This window comes from Silurus meridionalis, chromosome 5, assembly GCF_014805685.1.
Source record: "Silurus meridionalis isolate SWU-2019-XX chromosome 5, ASM1480568v1, whole genome shotgun sequence".
NCBI classification, from domain to species: domain Eukaryota; kingdom Metazoa; phylum Chordata; class Actinopteri; order Siluriformes; family Siluridae; genus Silurus; species Silurus meridionalis.
In genome coordinates this window covers 11,166,591-11,185,973 of record NC_060888.1, presented here as the reverse complement: position 1 = coordinate 11,185,973, position 19,383 = coordinate 11,166,591, and the positions used below count along the sequence as shown (strand labels likewise).

The 19,383-nt window shown below is 35.4% G+C and overlaps 1 protein-coding gene across 10 annotated transcripts in view; it reads right to left on the bottom strand.

The window, feature by feature from the left end:
- Nucleotides 1-1,775: 1,775 nt before the first annotated feature.
- Nucleotides 1,776-19,383, bottom strand: part of arhgef9b (Cdc42 guanine nucleotide exchange factor (GEF) 9b) — a 55,245-nt gene continuing 37,637 nt past the window's right edge. For 8 of the 10 annotated variants that reach the window (XM_046849496.1, XM_046849497.1, XM_046849495.1 and 5 more), the window contains 8 exons: nt 19,071-19,271; nt 17,734-17,913; nt 17,076-17,308; nt 10,603-10,732; nt 8,073-8,204; nt 6,750-6,993; nt 5,705-5,773; nt 1,776-2,225 (listed from right to left, as the gene is read on the bottom strand). In XM_046849496.1, coding sequence (XP_046705452.1) covers nt 2,044-2,225; nt 5,705-5,773; nt 6,750-6,993; nt 8,073-8,204; nt 10,603-10,732; nt 17,076-17,308; nt 17,734-17,913; nt 19,071-19,271 — 1,371 coding nt within the window. In that variant the 3' untranslated portion in view covers nt 1,776-2,043. Of the gene's footprint in view, nt 2,226-2,812; nt 2,881-5,681; nt 5,774-6,749; nt 6,994-8,072; nt 8,205-10,602; nt 10,733-17,075; nt 17,309-17,733; nt 17,914-19,070; nt 19,272-19,383 lie in introns of all 10 variants that reach the window. The other 2 variants (XM_046849499.1, XM_046849500.1) reach the window with 2 other exon arrangements.

Sequence of the window (19,383 nt, the reverse complement as noted above, 5' to 3'; positions counted from 1 at the left end):
TAATCTGAAGAAGCCCATAATATAGTCTGTACTGCATTCCATATAGTTTAACAACGTTGCCCAGCTGAAATGGATGCAACTCTGAAACGAATGTTCTTCAGCTAAGTCCTACTCATAGTTCAATTACGTTTGTTGTGTTCTTTGTTGCTTGCTAAAGCAGCAAATATAATTTGTGTTTACAGCTACTTAAAGTTATTTTTCTATGTTATTAATAATAGATGTTGAACCACCTTATTTAGCCCAAGACATCCTCATCAGCAATTCTAATTGAGTATGGGTCAATCCCTGAACCTGGGCTTAAAGGTGATTTTGATAGGTCCAAAATCAGTTTGGCTACAGCCCAAGTTCGACTGAACAATGCTACGGTATTTGGACAAAGGTCACCATGTACTCCATAGTGCACTACAGTAATCCCCCTTTTATCACGGTTTTCGTTTTCCGCAGGCGGTTATGGAACGTAACCACCGCGATAAAAAGGGGACTACTGTAGTGCACATATGGACGCCACCCCAAAAATGCTATTTTATGTATACAGCACTGTACTTTATTAACAATTTACTTCATTTTATAAATAATAATTATATTTTTATTAATACATTTTATTATTTCAACATAAGACTTCATAAAAACAATTCCCTATAAGTTTTTTAGTCAATCGTGCTATCCACGAGATACTGGGAAAATCAGCGCAACAAATTACTTATGTTGCAAATGTAATTCCACGATAAACCAGGGGTGCGAGATTAGAACCGCGGTAAAGCGGGGGATTACTGTACTTGTATGAAGGAGCAGAGGTATGGTATTGCTGATAGATTCACCAAATAAAGCATTACTTCCTGATGCCACAGTTCCCAAGTGCTGAATAAATATGAACTGATGACATCTAGCGAAATATCAACTGACTTCTACTGGATGTGTCAAACATTAGTAAATTTTTACCTGTCTTACAATTAGCAGTAGAGCAATTCCTTTAAACAACAGATCCATCTGTGAGCTGAGTTTGGTGAAATGTTTCAGTATGTATGTGCACATACACAAGAAAGTATCCAGGCTTTTACTGTCCCTCACAGTTATTCAGGTTTATACACCCACAGTTACATGTGTTACTATAATTTAAGATAAAACACCATAAAAATTATATAATTGATCGGTGACAATGCTACCAAGACACCATAACCGAACCTCAGGTAAAGTGCTTCAGATAACATGTATAAAAGCATTTTTGATGGTTAAATTTACAGCGTTGTTTAACATTCACACAAACTACAATATTTTGCAAAGGAACCCTTTTAATAACTACAGCTTTCAACTGATACAACAATCAGCCTCATTTACAGCAAATAAATACCCTGTTAAGAAAACACAGTATGACTTAATTTATACTAAATCAATGGAACTGCTTTTGCTGGTTAAATTTCTCATAAATGTTGTGCGAGGTTAGTTTAAAGATTTGGCTAAAGATTTACCTTACTGAAAGCATGTACTGTATGAACATATGTCTTTGCACAAAGACGTCAACCTGTTTTGAGATTATAAATTACAAAAGAAATTCACAAATGACTTATTCCATTTCTATCTGGTGAGAAATTACCTTTAAAAAAACATCAGCTCATGCAATCATTTGATGCACAAATCTCTCGTAGGTCACTATGTATCAAATATCGGCATTTTTATATATGCATCCTAATTTCTTCTCAACAACACATTTAATTGCATACCTTTAACCAGAAATGTTAAAAGTACTGAGAGTAAATTAAAATTTGTGTTTTGCTGTATATTGCTAAATGATTCTTTATTTTTATTTTTGGTTATTTTGCACAAGGTAGTCAGGTAATGTTGCCTCAAGTTTCTGCAAAATGTAATAATAATATATGACTAATTAAACAGGCAGGTTCTACTATGCTACTATTGAATGAATGGGTCAGTCAGTCTTAAAAGGTTAAAAATGCTTGCATCATTTTTCACTGTTGTGCTGCAGTCAAAGCAGATGAGACCATCCAGTGCAACATCTGGTTTTTAAATTTCACTTTTTGAACATTTCTGCTATTTTTTCAACAATGCTAACCTTCCAAAATTTTGCCAGAATGGTAATTGAGTTTGTCTAAGTTGTTGAATCTCACATAGGTTGGACTGTGCCAAGTCATCGGTAGATGCAAACTGTCCTTTGGCTATGGGTTCCTGGAGGCAAGGTGATGAAGGGGAAACATACCTGTTCAGATTCAGAGCTGACCAGCAAAGATGAAGAGTGAAGGAGCAGACAAAAAAAAGGGGACAACAATTACTTACATTACTTGATCACTATCAAACCACCAATGCTACAGTCCCACTAATACACACTGTTTTTCTTAACATACAATACATGTATACATACATGTGGTGAAACTAGTGATAGATCTAAAGAAAATTCCATAACTCTTAAGTTTTAATGCCAAGCTAAACATATATACTACATATTCCAAATTATGCTGCTTCTGAAATGAATACTAATTTGTACATTTGATATATATGGCTACTTTTGTAAGAAGTTGCCATGGCATCTTAAAAAAAAAAATAATTGTAGGATGGTAAAAGACCTTGTACTCAATTATGTGTGCATTCCAGGGATTGATCTTAAATGTCAGTCAAGTCATCATTTCATAACCGCATTATAATAGGTTTACTGGTATTAAGGTTTTGCTGCCATTTGCTAAATCAACAAGAGCTTTGGTGTTGGTGAGCATTTTTGCTCTATAAATTTAAGAACTGTATTCAAAACAGTTGCCATGGCATCTTGGAGAAAAGTTAACTCTACAGAAAACGCTTTTAAATATACCTTTATCATTTTCATACCATGTCCATATAATATGGCCCTCTTTCTCAAGATGATATCTATAAATGAATCTGCAAATTCAAGAAAATACTTCACCGTATGTCAGTGAAGTACAATGGATTTCAAAAACAATTGCAAATATGACAATAAGAATGTATGTATATAAAGAAATCTATCTGTCTTTTTATTGATGTTTACTTGAAATATTTAATACCATTACAGCAGGACCAGCATCATATATATTCATTAGTACAGAGATCCCCATCCACCAGGTCACAACTCTGTAACAGGCCATGCGAGAATTGCTACCGAGTTGCAAGAACGTTGTGAAAACTTATAGATATTACACTGTATTATGCATTGTGTGTTTTGCCCTTTAAGAGCCCCGATCCAAATTTACATATGCGTCAATTTCAGAAAACATTATTTTAGACTTGCAAAATATTCAGCCAATTGTTAACGAGTGTTAAAAGAATATTGGTCAAATGTGTCTTTAATGGAGGCAGTTAAAAAAACAACAAAAAAATTATTATGTTGATAATGGAGAGACAGATAATGACAAGAAAACAGGAAAAGCAGCCTTTAACCGAAAAACCGAAAATATTAATCATATCATAAATATGGTTTTGTCTGTACTTTTTGCAGTTTACATGCTCCAAACCCAATGTGTGTAATAAAGCCAGCCCTCCTCATTGGGACTAAATGTTAGATGTTAGGGTATAAATAGAGTAATATCTTTTTGATTCGATGCCTTTATGTTAATTAAATGTTAAATCATCAAATTAACTGTTAATAATATATATATATATATATATATATATATATATATATATATATATATATATATATATATATATATATATATATATACAGTGAGGAAAATAAGTATTTGAACACCCTGCTATTTTGCAAGTTCTTCCACTTAGAAATCATGGAGGGGTCTGAAATTGTCATCGTAGGTGCATGTCCACTGTGAGAGACATAATCTGGAAAAAAATTTTTTCCAGAAATCACAACATATGATTTTTAAACTATTTATTTGTATGATACAGCTGCAAATAAGTATTTGAACACCTGTCTATCAGCTAGAATTCTGACCCTCAAAGACCTGTTAGTCTGCCTTTAAAATATATTATCCTAAATTAGATGCACCTGGAAAATGGAAGAAGCTACACATGACTGTCAATCTCCCTCGGACTGGGGCTCCATGCAAGATCTCACCTCGTGGGGTCTCAATGATCCTAAGGAAGGTGAGAAATCAGCCCAGAACTACACGGGAGGAGCTGGTCAATGACCTGAAAAGAGCTGGGACCACCGTTTCCAAGGTTACTGTTGGTAATACACTAAGACGTCATGGTTTGAAATCATGCATGGCACGGAAGGTTCCCCTGCTTAAACCAGCACATGTCCAGGCACGTCTTAAATTTGCCAATGACCATTTGGATGATCCAGAGGAGTCATGGGAGAAAGTCATGTGGTCAGATGAGACCAAAATAGAACTTTTGGGTCATAATTCCACTAAACGTGTTTGGAGGAAGAAGAATGATGAGTACCATCCCAAGAACACCATCCCCACTGTGTAGCATGGGGGTGGTAGCATAATGCTTTAAAGGTTTTTCTGCACATGGGACAGGGCGACTTCACTGTATTAAGGAGAGGATGACCGGGGCCATGTATTGCGAGATTTTGGGGAACAACCTCCTTCCCTCAGAGCATTGAAGATGGGTCGAGCCTGGGTCTTCCAACATGACAATGACCCGAAGCACACAGCCAGGATAACCAAGGAGTGGCTCTGTAAGAAGCATATCAAGGTTCTGCCGTGGCCTAGCCAGTCTCCAGACCTAAACCCAATAGAGAATCTTTGGAGGGAGCTCAAACTTCATGTTTCTCAGCGACAGGCAAGAAACCTGACTGATCTAGAGAAGATCTGTGTGGAGGAGTGGGCCAAAATCCCTCCTGCAGTGTGTGCAAACCTGGTAAAAAACTACAGGAAACGTTTGACCTCTGTAATTGCAAACAAAGGCTACTGTACTAAATATTAACATTGACCTTCTCAGGTGTTCAAATACTTATTTGCAGCTGCATCATACAAATAAATAGTTTAAAAATCATACATTGTGATTTCTGGATTTTTTTTTTTTAGATTATGTCTCTCACAGTGGACATGGACCTACGATGAAAATTTCAGACCCCTCCATGATTTCTAAGCGGGAGAACTTGCAAAATAGCAGGGTGTTCAAATACTTATTTTCCACACTGTGTAAATATATATATATATATATTATTAACAGTTAATTTAATGATTTAACATTTAATTAACATAAAGTCATCGAATCGAAATATATATATATATCGTTCGTGAAGGGGTTGTTTTTGTTCAAATATATATATATATATATATATATATATATATATATATATATATATATTACACCACAGACCAGTTGTGTTTAAAAATGTGTTCGTAAAGGGTTGTTTTTGTTCATATATATATATATATATATATATGAACAAAAATATATATATTTTTGTTCATATATATATATATATATATATATGAACAAAAAAACAACCCCTTTACGAACACATTTTTAAAACACAACTGGTCTGTGGTGTACAAAGGTTTGGAGACCCCTGCATTAGTGAATACAAAATAATAATGAAAACTACAGCACTTGTAACAACAATAAATTTACAGACAATACTACAGTAATATTCTTTAACAGTCTTGTTAGTAGCAGTTACACGATACTTTTAGTATACTTAGACTTTGTTAGAAATGTTAGCAAATTTGCATGCCTTTGCAACTGCAAGTTCAAAAAACAACAATAAAAAGATAGCATGCAATAAAAAATGGAAGAATTTAATTCACCTGGTAACGCTTTGGTGCCTCACCTTTCTGTTTGGTCACCTTACGCACTGTCATGGCAGCTTGTCGTTTCTGATATTCAGAAATTTCAAAGCCTAAAATAAGATAAGTGCAAAAAAAGTTTCTCTTAAATGTCAATCTTTGCAGAAGACATTTTAATTCAATAATAACACACAACAATGAGCATTCCTTATATATATATATATATATATATATATATATATATATATATATATATATATATATATATATATAGACACACACACACACACACACACATTATATATATATATATATATATATATATATATATATATATATATATATATATATATATATATATATGCTTTAACGAAGACAGTGTCTGTTACACACGGTGTAACGGGTAAAGTATGTTGCGCTTCATTTAGGAGCATAGCGGTATTTTGGGAATAGCCTGGCACTGCATTTTTCCGCTATTACTGCATGTGTGCAAGATGAGGATTATGTCCTTATTATTTTCTGATGCTCATTTCTAAGTTTCTTTGACTAACATGTAACGTTGTTGCCAAGAAAAATAAAAAAGCACGAGTTTTGGAAACCTGTCTGTGCTTATTTGATTTCTGTTGCAACTGGAGTTAGCGAGCTCTCCCTTCACCCAGACTCAACACGTTACAACGGCTTGTATCTAAACAGTAGCCGACCAAGTAAGTTATTGTAAGTTCCTCCTTCCTTTCACAACTATTTCTCTCGGGAGTTTATCTTTTGGCATCGTCGTGCGTTTAAAAAAAAAAGTTTTTTTTTTCCCGATGCTGTGCAGCTCAGAACACAGGTAAGGTGCGTTTTTTCGTTTCCGTTCGGAAATTTCATTGGTCTAATCATTGGTTATGTCGCACAGTTTTTTGGCTTGAAGTTTGTGAAACCGGGAAAAACCCAGGAAAAATTAATAAATAAGCCGCTTCGTTGTTTAAGCCGCGGGTTCAAAACGTTGGAAAAACGTAGCGGCTTATAGTCCAAGAAATACGGTATTCTAAATCCAGAACCATTAGTTCCATTTTCTGGAAGCCAGTGTTTAATTAAATACAGATTTACCTATTTTTTCATCCTCCAACACCATTTTCCGCTCTTCATGAAATGCCCTAAGCCAGCGAATCTTTTCCTCCAGTTTTTTAGCCAAGAAGATGTGGACCTCCTCAGTGTCCTTGTTGTGCAGTTTAAATGCATTTTTGACGCTAACATTGAAGTCATCATCCCGTCCATCAACTGCATCTTTCACTTCATACCTGTCCATGTTTATGCGTCCTTTGTAGTAAAGGATGTCACGTCGAATAAGATCCTGTACATTGTGAGAATGTCAAGGTGGAATTAGTCAAAAAAAGCTTTGCTTATGCAGTTCTCTTACAATTTACGAATATAGGTTAAGGTTAGATATGAAGTGTTTTATTCAGTTTTACTGTGGTGAAGAAGATATAAAACAGAATCTCAGAAGTTTAACTGTAAGAAATGGACATTTGGTTCCACCCAAAAGGTTCCCTCTTGAGTCTGGTTCCTTTCAAGGTTTGTTCCTTATGCCATCTCAGGGAGTTTTTCCTTTCCACAGTCACCACCAGTTTGCTCATTAGGGACAAATTTACAATTATGAAGAATATTCTTATTCATTCTTTATTACTGCATTATTTGGGTAAAGTTGCTTTGAGACAATGTCCATTGTTAACAGCGATATACAAATAAAAATGACTTGAATTTAATTTAATTGAAGTAAAAATGTGTTAAGCCTTGAAGTGGATGGACTACAAAAACAGACCACATCTGTCAGTTAGTGTCCTTTTGTCAGCCAATCACATAGTCTGATGCTTGATTATGCAGGTCAGAATCTGGCATTACCATCGTCATCATCATGAATTTTCCCTTATGTGAACAGTTAAGGCTGGGAGTGGTGTTTGGGGAATGTTTTCTGTCACTCATGGGGCCCCTTATTAGTGTATCAACTTGAGTGATGTTACAGTTCCTTAGGGTAAATGAATATTATTGCTGACCACATGCACTAATAAATGGTCACAATTGCCTATATTGCCTATTATATTTTATTATGGCCACTTACAGCTTGATAATAACTCTACCACTGGGATGTGGTATTAAACCTGGATATTTGCAACATGACTGTGCAGGTACAAATCTGCAGCAATTATTTGAGGTAATCTTGGTTAACCTGGAACTTGGCTTCATGTCAACTTGGTTAACTTGGAACTTGGCTTCATGTCACATAAGATTACTATGCAGAATTAGTATGGTACTTCTAATAAAGTAATTAACTGTAAAACCACAAGGTGTTGATATATTCAGCTTAGTTAAATACAAAAATCTATCTTACCACCATTTATTCTTAAATAATAAATAGGAAAATACATCATGTACCTTTTTACACAACACCAGCTGGTGATCAAAAAGAAAGAAGACTCGGTGCTGACTCCTTCCATAAGGCTGGAAGATCCAGGACAGCTCACCTGTGTAGATCAGTTCAGAGCTTCTGTCCAATATGTCATCACCCTGTACAGAGAATCAAATGTATAACTAAGATTTATTTTGTTCTTCAAATATGGAGAATTTGGAAATGCCAAATTATCAGAAGAAAATACAAAATATTTTTTTGCTCATAAACACAAATATCTACCCTGTATTTTTATAATATACCGTATGCAGTTTATTGCCTTAAGCTTGTCAGAAGAAATAGCAACATGTATCTGAATTAGGATCTCGTAAAATTAAATCAGTTTTAATTAACTGTTTTAAGAATTGTTTTTTCATAAGGAGTGCATCTTTCACAAGTTCATAGTGGTGTGTGCACATTTTTTATGTGCTCCATACAGGATGTGCAAAGAGCAAAAACATAATATTTCTGTTAGGATTTCCAAACAAATAATAGTTAAAATGATTATCCAAGCTTTATATTACATTCTGTATCAAGCAAACTGCTGATATTTCTGAGAAAAACTTTACTGTATTTATTGTATTCTTCTTGAAAGGCCAGTTACAATTCCATAAACATAAACCTCTGTTCACAATCATTAAGATGTTTATGAGTGAATAATTTTTTTTCCCCACATAAAACACCTGTTCTGAAAATAATGACTTAAACCATTATATTTTTATATTACTTTTAAAATTTCTCTATGGTTTCCTAAAAAAAAAAACTAATTACACTGTGTAACTGTATTTTCTAATCTCCTTATGATAACCATTACTGAATAATTTGTAAAGAATAAAAATGCTACATTAGAAAATGCTGATAATCAATTGTAGGATTGGTGGATGCCAACCACTGTAAACACGAAGAAGACGCACTAGAAGAGGTTTACAAAGTAAAAATATGCTAATTATTTCACTTTAGTTGCGCATAAAGACAAAAACCTTTTAGGCAAATGTAAGCTCTGTCTTTCTGGTTCGAAGGTTGTATCTACTGTGATAGCAGCAACTCCAATCTATCGAAGCTCCTCCAGAAACTACATGCCTCGATGAAGCTAGAAGCTAACCCGGTGTTATGTTGTACATTGTAGATAGTTTTCATACTTAAGCTGTGAAAGTAACATTTTTAAGAGCTCAGCACAACAGCTTTTATGATGCAGAAGCCACTTTAGTTTTTGATTCTGAATATATTATTCAGCTTGTTTTGTTATTTATTCTAGAAATCCTTGTGATATATTCAGTTTTACTGGTCTGACTTAAATAAAATAGTGTTAAAAATTACTTTGTGTTTTGTGTTTGTATAGACCATAACGCATAAAAGGGCATTAATGGGAACATTAAAGAACGTTTTTTAAAAAAGTAACTAAAAAGTTACTTTTAACAGTAATGCATTACTTTTTGTTGTAAGTTATCTACAAAGTAATTGAGTTACTTTTAAATGAAGTAACTAGTAACTGTAAATAGTTACTATTTCTTAGTAACTAGCACAACACTGAATTTAACCAATGATATTCTCAAAGCTATTGAATCTAAATGGCTTGACTTAATTTAGTATCTATGAAATACACATGTTTCATTGGATGACAAAAACAACATCCTGGCTTTTAAGGTCTGTGATTGTTTTAATATGGAAGAAACTGATGTGTTAAAGCTAGAGAAGTGGGGCCATACAATTTTTTCAGCTGCTAGTGTATGTACATTTTTTACATCAATAAAACATTGACTGTTTCTTATTAGATACTTTTATTTCATCCTCTCTATAGTCTGTCTATTTTATTTAGTATATTATAAGGCTAGTGAATTATTATTTGTGTCACAATGGCATTTTTAGAAGATCATTCGACCCAAACAATAAGGTGAAATTGTGTGAGCAGAATTGAATTGCAGAATTGAATTGCCAGTCACCACTTCCGTTTCCTTGTAACTATGTGTTTAATTGGCCCTAGGTTAAAAACGACTAATGTGCAAAATCATGGATTCATCAGGTGAGAGCTGCTATACCAACAAGAAAAAATTGTGACAGATTGTCACAACATGTGCTGTGTTACAAAACATGGTACAGCTGAACTGCCTTATGCTCCTCATCTCCAATAAACACAATAAACACATTAAGACACCTACTGAGCAGACATGTGTAATCTTTGCACTGTGCAATTGCATGTAAATGTCATGATTTAGCTGTGATTATCTAAAACTAATTAAAAGATATACATTTTAAAAGCACCTTAATTCATTTCATTGACATTTTGCGATGTGAATGTAATGGAAATATATTAAATTAATTTTCAAATTCAATTCAAAATCCAATTTCCATGTTCTTTATCAATAAAATGAATTGCATTCAAAACAAAAATTTAATTGAACAGACAGTTTATCACCACATATGCAAGTTAGGCTTCATCTGGGATCTTGATGACTACAGAGACTTTAAAAGACCTCTAAATGTACAAATCTGAACATAATCCGGACTGTCCAAACTAACCTCCCAGTCCAGAACAGAGGCCTGCCACTGTGCAATCTTGTCAATGTTCTCCAGTCTCCTCTTGCGCTCATTGATCTGCTGGGTCACATTTCTCATGACAGCTAATGCTGCAGCCACATATCGGTAGTCACTGAAAATAAAACCAGACAAATTTTTTTTATTCATAATCATCATGAATATATTAGAGCTATGTTTGTATATGATACATAAAACAGCTGAATAAATGCAAATGTTTGCACTTATGAAGCAAACAAAAAATGCATACTAATCATATCTGTAAAAAAAAATTATATAGCTCAATTCAATTTATAATTGCATGAGCAATGATTAATTACAATTACCGTATTTTCCGGACTATAAGCCGCTACTTTTTTCCCACGGTTTGAACCCCGTGGCTTAAACAACAAAGCGACTAATTTATGGATTTTTCCTGTGTTTTTCCCGGTTTCACAAGCTTCAAGCCAAAAAACTGAGCCCCATAACATTAGACCAATTAAATTGCCGAACAAGTTCAGGTGAACCAATAAAACTCTTTATATTAAATCCCGCTCCCACTGAATCGGGCCGCACCACATCATAAATATGGATGAGGTTCCTCTGACGTTTGACCTGCCGCTCACTCGGACTGTCAACAGGAAATATGAATCATTCGTCACGCTGAAAACATCCGGGCATGAAAAAATGCACTTCACCTGTGTTCTGAGCTGCACGGCATTGGGAGAAAAGCTTCACCGATGGTGATTTTTAAACGCACGACGATGCCAAAAGATCTCTTTAATCTCTCAAACTCTCGAGAGAAATTGTTGTAAAAGGAAGAGGAAGACAGTGAACAATGACTTTCTTGGTAGGCTACTGTTTAGATACGAGCCATGTAACAGACACTGTCTTTCATTAAAGCCTGTGTAAAGTGCGGCTTATAGACAGGTGCGGCTTATTTATGTTCAAAATAAAAATCTTTGTCAAATTCAGTGGGTGCGGCTTATATTTTGGTGCGCTTAATAGTCCGGAAATTATGGTAATCAGATTTGTAGGAAACTATTATGCATGGTTTGATGTTATGGCTCCAACTTTGTTTCTTGTGTTTGTGTGTTTAATTCTCTTTTTGTATATTGCATAGTTGCATTTAGTCAATTTCAGGTTTTCCAGTGTGCCAGACCAAGGCTTTCCCTGTGGCTTGTTCAGTCACATCAGCCTTGGTCATCTGATTTGCTGTCTTTGTGATACTAGATATTTGTGACTGACTGATTTTGGTAAATAACCAACATTTATGTATTTTTAGATTTGGCTGTACCCTCCTGACTTTGACAAAAAAGTCTTGACCTGGAACAAGTAACAAGTAATACCAGTGATTATGAATTCAAACCCAAGCACTGCTAGAGCTTGGCTGACTGCACCATGTAAGAAAGTGTAGTTTTAAGAACATTTTCATTTTTAAATGAGTAATTGAGTAATTTAGTACATGATTAACCCATGTTATGCTTCTGAGAACAACTGTATTCAGGAATGTACACATTTAAATAAAAAAAAATAACTTAATTTCTAATTGAGCACATAATAAATAATAAGAAATCCTTTAATTTAGAAATAATAATAATGTATTTATCATTATGCTTCCTGTCTTGACTAGGAAAGCTTGCATTGAACTAAAATATAAAACAAAAAAGACCACTGTTGTGAGCTAAAAATCTGAAAGATAGATATGTATTGTATACTGAAACTTTAAAGTTTCTAGACTATTACAATAGTTGGTTCTAATAATGTGTTCTTCAGATATTGCTTCTAACCTAATACTTTACAAGTGTACAGAAAATCCCCCATTTTAATTACCTATACTTTCTTTGTTCTATTTTGTATTTTGAGATGAATGGGTTAAAAGCTGTCAACAATCCCCACTTGCTCTATTCGCAGCAGAGCGCAGCACATGCCGCACATAGTGCTAGCCGCCACAAAGCAGCTTCCTTGCCATAAAAGCACCATGTGATTTTGTGAACTCCTGCTCACTCAAGTTAATAAGGGAGATCGGCACAGTGGCTAAGTTTGTCAGTCTGTTTATTAAATGAAGCTAGTCCTGCTGTGTTATGTTATGAGGTGGTATCAAAAGGTTTCAAGACTAGTTTTGTAACACACCGACCAATAGCAGCACAAGGCTGCACACACAGTCACAGGGAGCACTAACCTTCATGAGTCAGTGTGCAAAAGACATCATTCTCTGTACATTGGTAGCTGTTCAACTGATGCTATACTAAACAAGTGCGTCATGTCTGCAATTTCATCATGGAAGCAAGTTATTAAGTTAAAGCAAGTTGGGCAAATCTACCATAGAGACGTTTGACATGATTATGCTGCAACGAGCCGTTAAAGGAGTTTTGGGTGGCAATGAGTAGCTCCAATGCTAAGGGTGAGGAGGGATGAGGTGTGTTTGCCCACTCGTACAGTTTGTGGTCTGTCTCTCAAGAAGTTTGAGATCAATTGACACAGGGTGAGTCCCAGGACTTCCAACATAGAGGTGTGTGAAGGGAATGATGGTGTTAAACACTGAACTGTAGTCGACAAACAGCATTTTCACATAGTTCCCTTAACTGTAGTCCAGGTGACTCATTGCTGTGTGGAGAAGATGTGTAATGGCATCCTTAATAGAGCGGTTTTGGCAGTAAGCAAACTATAATCGGTTCATTTTGTCTGGTAGTGAGGCAGTGATGATGTCTCTGACCATAAAAAAAACTTCATCACTACTGAAGTCAGGGCTACAAGACGGTAGTGGGGTTTCTTCAGAACAGGAAAAGTATTTAACTCCTCTGCCAGAGAAGCGTCTGCATTCCCGATTCTGGAGGATGGTGCTTTTTAGTCTGTGATGGTTCTCAGTCCCTGCCACAGGCTCCCAGAGGTACGATGTTGAAACTGTGACTTCAGTTTCCTCCCGTAGCCCCGCTTTGCTTTCTTCACCACTATGCGCACACTGTACTCATCCATGTTCCTGCTGATGAGCCCCATGTTGTAGGCAGCAGAATGGGATATCAAAGCATTGCAGATAGTTTATCCACCCACAGCTTTTGGTTGTAAAAACGTTCTGATGATGGTTTTCTGCACCGTGTCATCCGCTAGTTTTCCGATAAATCCCACAACCACTTTCGTAAACATGTTGAAGTCATCAGAGCTGTGCCTTAATATGTGCCAGTCTACGTCATCTAAACCATCCTGCAGAGCGGCCACCGATTGGTTTGTCCAGTGTGCAACCTCGATCTGAAATGGAGCTTCCTGCTCCAGCCTTTGTTTGTATACAGGCATAAGGAAGATGGTGGCATGGTCTGATTTCCCAAATGGTGGGCATGATTGTGCTGAGGTAGTAAGGGTGACATTTGATGGTTAGGAGTTCAGATTTGTTGTGCAGGAGCGTGAGAGATACAATTCTTATGCTGTCGAATCAGCGGTTGTTTACCTTAGACACACTCCACCCCCCCTTGACTTCCCTGACTCTTCCCCGTTCTGTCCATGCGGTAAACCAAGAAACCACTTCGTTCAGCCATGAAGGTTACAGTCCCGAAAGTTCCTCTGGAACAGCCCTTAATTTGTTACTGTAATGAATTAGCTTTTTCACGTATCTGTACTTTACGTAAGTATTTCTGTTTGGGTAGACTTGCACTTTAAATTCACTACATTTTAGGATAAAATATTTTACTTTTTACTCAACTACATTTTGCCAAATTAGTTGTTCCTTTTTATTCATGAGTGGATAAAAACTTAGGACCTCAAAAACTTAAGGCCACAAAAAAAAAAATCTATCACTTTTTTAATCGCTCATTTGCAAGGTTGCCTCAGTTATTATATTAAGTCCTAGTCAGTATTTGGAGTGTGCACCCACTGCCTGGAGAGGTTCCCACTCTCACACACACAAAAAGCAGAGGCGGGAGTTGGGTGATGTCACCACAGTCTTCAGGGTTTTCAGTGGGAGAATTGACAAGACCTGGAGCGATGTCACATCAGTTAGGAGAGCTGAACCCAAATTAAAATTAGGGATAAAAAGGTCTAAAGCCTCAGAAGTCCAGAAGAAGAAGAAATTAAATTTATTTAAATTATTATTTATTTATACATTTTCTTCCCTCTTTCCCCTAAATATGTGTATATATTTGTATTTTCATGCACCTGTTCTGTTTATTTTAATGTAAATTGTACTTGTTATAGCTATGTTGTTTGTATATGGCTAATTGCTTAATAAAAACATAAATCAAAATTGAAAAATAAAAAAAAAGACTGTTGTATCTTGAATGACAGGTGTCTCGTCCAATGATCGGTAAGTGTTCCATTCACAAACTATACCTACCTTTTCCAGTTGTCTGAATTGTCATTGGGTTTTTGTATTTGTTAATGTGTTTTCGGATTTGTTATTTTGTTTTTGGATTTGTTAATTTGTTTTTGGATTTTTTAATTTGTTTTCGGATTTGTTCATTTGTTTTCGGATTTGTTATTTTGTTTTTGCATGTTATTTTGTTTTCGGATTTGTTAGTGTTTTCTAATTTGTTAATTTGTTTTCCAATTTGTTCATGTGTTTGGCACTTCTCGACCACCATACATAAGTATTAAACCTGTTAAAAAAATAATAATTTGTCCATTAGCACTGGTTATGTACCTAAATATTTCTGGTGGTTATCAACCCCCTAATTAAAAAACCTGACCTTGACCCTTATCAAAAACCCACTTTATCTTCAAGATTCTAAAAAAGGTTGCAGCACATGGTCAGACCTACATTAGAATTCATCCATGAAATGTATTAGTCAGGATTTAGGCCTCATCATAGCACAGAGTCAGCACTGGTTCAAGTGGTAAATGACCTTCTACTGGCTTCTGATCTTAATGCAGCTTTTAACACCTCTGAACATAATATCCTCCTTGCTCGGCTAGAAAATGTTGTTGGAATAATGGTAACAGCTTTCTCCTAGCTTAGATCTTATTTGACTGATCATTTTCAGTTTGTAGATTTAAATGGTAAGTTTTCCATCTGCCTATTTCCCCCCCTGCTTTATATATACCCACTGCCTCTGGGTGAAATTATTTGGAAACATGGTATTAGCTTCCATTGCTATGCTGGTGATACATTTCAGCAAAGTCAGATAAGAGACAATGTTGAGGAATTTGTAAAGGACATTAGACAGTTAAACTACAGCAGCAAGAGTCCTTACGAGAACCAGAAAATATGATCACATTTTAACTGACTCCCAATTAAATCTTGCATTGATTATAAAATATTACTGAAATATAAAGCACTAAATACACAGTGCAGTATCTGAGTGAACTTCTTTTCCATTATGATTCACCATGCCTACTTTGATTAAAAGTTGCAGGCTATTTGCTGGTACCTCAAAATTCTCAAGACTACAACAAGGGGCAGAGTTTTTTTTTTTTTCTCTTACAAAGCCCTACAGCCTTCTAATTACTTTTCGAGACTCAGACACAGTCTCAGTGTTCAAGTCTAAGCAGCTAGTCTCGCCGGAGTTCCTGCCTGCACCCTGATCATGCTGTACAGTGTGTTTAAACATCTATGAAACATGGTTCCACATAAACAGCCTAAAGATCCATGAAGTTACTGAGCAACTCAATTTTAAGATTGAATTTAGACTGTACTAATATTAAACAGTCAACTACAATGGTTCAGGGCCACAGTTTACATGAACAATTTTGCATTTAAATACATATAACTGAAAATAAGACCCAGCTTCCACCCTCTCTGGACCCCATGCAGTTTGCATATCGTCCAAAGCATCAGGGTTCCGGAGGAACATTGTCTCATTTTTACTGTGTACTGTGTAGTAGAAATGAAAATTAAAGCCTCTTGACTTGAATTGATTTAGCCTAGCTATTCGAAATGCTGAAGCTGAGCCATGTTTCAATAAAAAATTAATACACAGAAGTCCTTGATTTATGCTGGGTAGTAAACTTTAGTAGTAAGCTGAGGAAATACAATTAAGTGTCACTGTAGCAACTACTAGCACTGGAGAAGAGATGGTACAGCCAGACAGCTAGGGTTAGCCTTTAGCCAAGCAGGGATGCCAAATTAGCCTTGATGTGGCACAGTATTCTGTCAGCTGGCAGGTATTAACCCTCATACCATGAACCATAATAGATATCAGAATATCTTGGTTTGGTGATAACTGAATCAAAGGAACAGAGAAGCATATGCTGTGTGAGATTAATGTCCAGTGTAAGTTATCAAAACTGCATGAGTTATAGTGTCCAGGTGAGTGCAATCGGTAGTAAGGTGAACATTATTGTGAGGGTGTCTGTGATTTCTGTGATTTGTAGCTATTGACGGCTAAGGTAAAATTTGTTCAAATGTTGAGAGATAGTTAACTTTACACTTTACAACTTTCTTGAACTGGTTTGAGTGATCTCGTTTTTAAATGTCATAAATGTGTATTAGTATATTTCTGAGTAGAAATATAATCTTGATATCCAAAGTGGCCTTAAATGATTTGTGTTACCTGTGCTCCTGCGCTGTGTATTTGAGCAGCTCAGCCAGTTGTAGTGGGTATTTACAGATTTTCTGCACTGGGGTCAGCAGAAAGCCATCGATTGCAATGTCAATCATCTGCTGCAGGAGACGGCATGCTTCAAAGAAATGCTGGTAGCGTCCATCCTTCATCAGCTTAGATAGCTCCATGCATGCATCCAGATGGTTGTTACAGTACTCAGAGTAGATCCAGAACCCATCTTGCTATAAGCCAAAAGTGTGCAGAAATCAGAACTTCATACATGCCATCCATATAATTTTGATTCTTATCTGTATAGTCAAGTCTCCGTGCTTTCTAATAAACTTTATTAGGTGCACCTGTTTATCTGCTGTATAAAGGTGCAAGTGTTCCTTATAAACTAGATGTTGAGTGTTCATCTGTTAATTTATGAATATTGATAACGATCTATAAAATCCTTTTCATTACTTGTTTTGTTATTGTCTTTATTTTTAAAGGTTTAGAAAAGTAAAAAAAAAATTGTGGTAGTTAACTACCATCATCACATTGTTTTGAAAGAACAGTATGTGCAGTGGCTGGCTAAAAGCTAATTATAAAACTTTTTAAAATGTTATACTGAATTACTGAAATATAATTAATAATTTGACAAGGAGTGCATTAAAATGCTTACATGTTCCAGGAAGCATGGACCTATTTCACTCAGATGGGGTTCCTCTGTGTTATACTGCTTTTCCAAATCCCGAACAAATCCCATTTGAAATCTATAGATGTCTTCAATGTTTCCAAAAATAACTTTTACCTGGTCATCATTGAACATGTCAATCCTCTTTCTGCACTGCCGCAGATAACCCTAAAAACACAATTAGTGTCGGTCATATGTAGACTACATAAAATAAAATCTATTTACATTTACAGAAAAAGAAGAAAATGACATGCATGCATTAACTGTATAATGTTATTTATATGTAAGCAAATTCACATTTGAATGAACATGTCAGGCTATATGAAGTGCAAGAAAAATTGCAGCTGTCTAAATAAAACAGTGGCATGATTTATTAGATCGTTATATGTTATTACTTTTAAAAAGAAACCTATTATATATATACACACACACACACACATACACACACACACACACACACACACACACACACACACACACACACACATATATATATATATATATATATTAAGCCTGTCAACCGATTAAAACATTTAATTGTGATTAATCACATGATTGTCTTGAGTTAATTTGTGATTTATCTCAGCTTAATCACACATTTTCATCTGTTCAGTTTTAACTGTTACAATAATACTTTTCAAGTTATATATACTGTATATACATACATACATACACACACATGTAAAAGTTGTCTAGGCAGTTGTGAAAAAATGCTCTAAAGTGAGAATGGTTTAAAAATTTGAGTGTTAAATTATTTTCATCAATTACCAAAATGGAAAGTACATTTAAAAAATCTAATCAATATTTGCTGTGTGCACCTTTTGGCTTTTAATTCTTACATTTGCACACTTTGTAGAATTGTACAAAGTATTGGATTTTGTACAATCAGAGTCAGGTGTATTATTAATCAATTATAACATGCAAGTGCTGAGGAGCAAAAATGCATATGTAGGTTAAAACACAGTCATTAACTGAAACAGAAACAGCTGGGTGAGATACAACTGGGTGAGGAACAGCCCGACTCTGCTACTAAGGTGAGGTCGTAGAAGACAGGTTCATGTCACATGCAAGACTGTGCACAGCAACAAAACACAATGTCTCACCCTGGCAAATATATCTAAACAAAATAAATCTATGTATAAACATATATGCAAATATTTCTAAAAGCATCCTTGACAGAGCTACATTTGGAATAACATCTGTCTTTCAAACCTTTTTGTCATGCTTATCCAGTTAACAAAAATATTTGTATGCCTTTTTAAAGCAAATATAACTGATTAATTAGATTTTGAAGTAAGAGAGAACACATGATAGATCAGCTGTACCTCACATATATCTTTCAGGTGTTTGATGTAGTGTCGTTCTGTGCTCATAATCTCGTTGATGACGTTAGCCCTCATCTGGTCTCTGTTCTGGAGAGGTTGACCTAGGCAAAGACAGTCACTGCCTGCATCCAGGTGCCCATTCTGGACATCACTGCTGCCCTCAGCTGCTTCTATGGCTCGATCTTCCTGGTTCACCCACAGCTAGAGGAATAAATTATGCTTAAAGTATTACTTTATTAGTTTTGCATAAGACACCCCTCAATGCATTATGCTTAAAAGAGTATGGAGTCCCAATCTGAAAATAGTAGAAGGG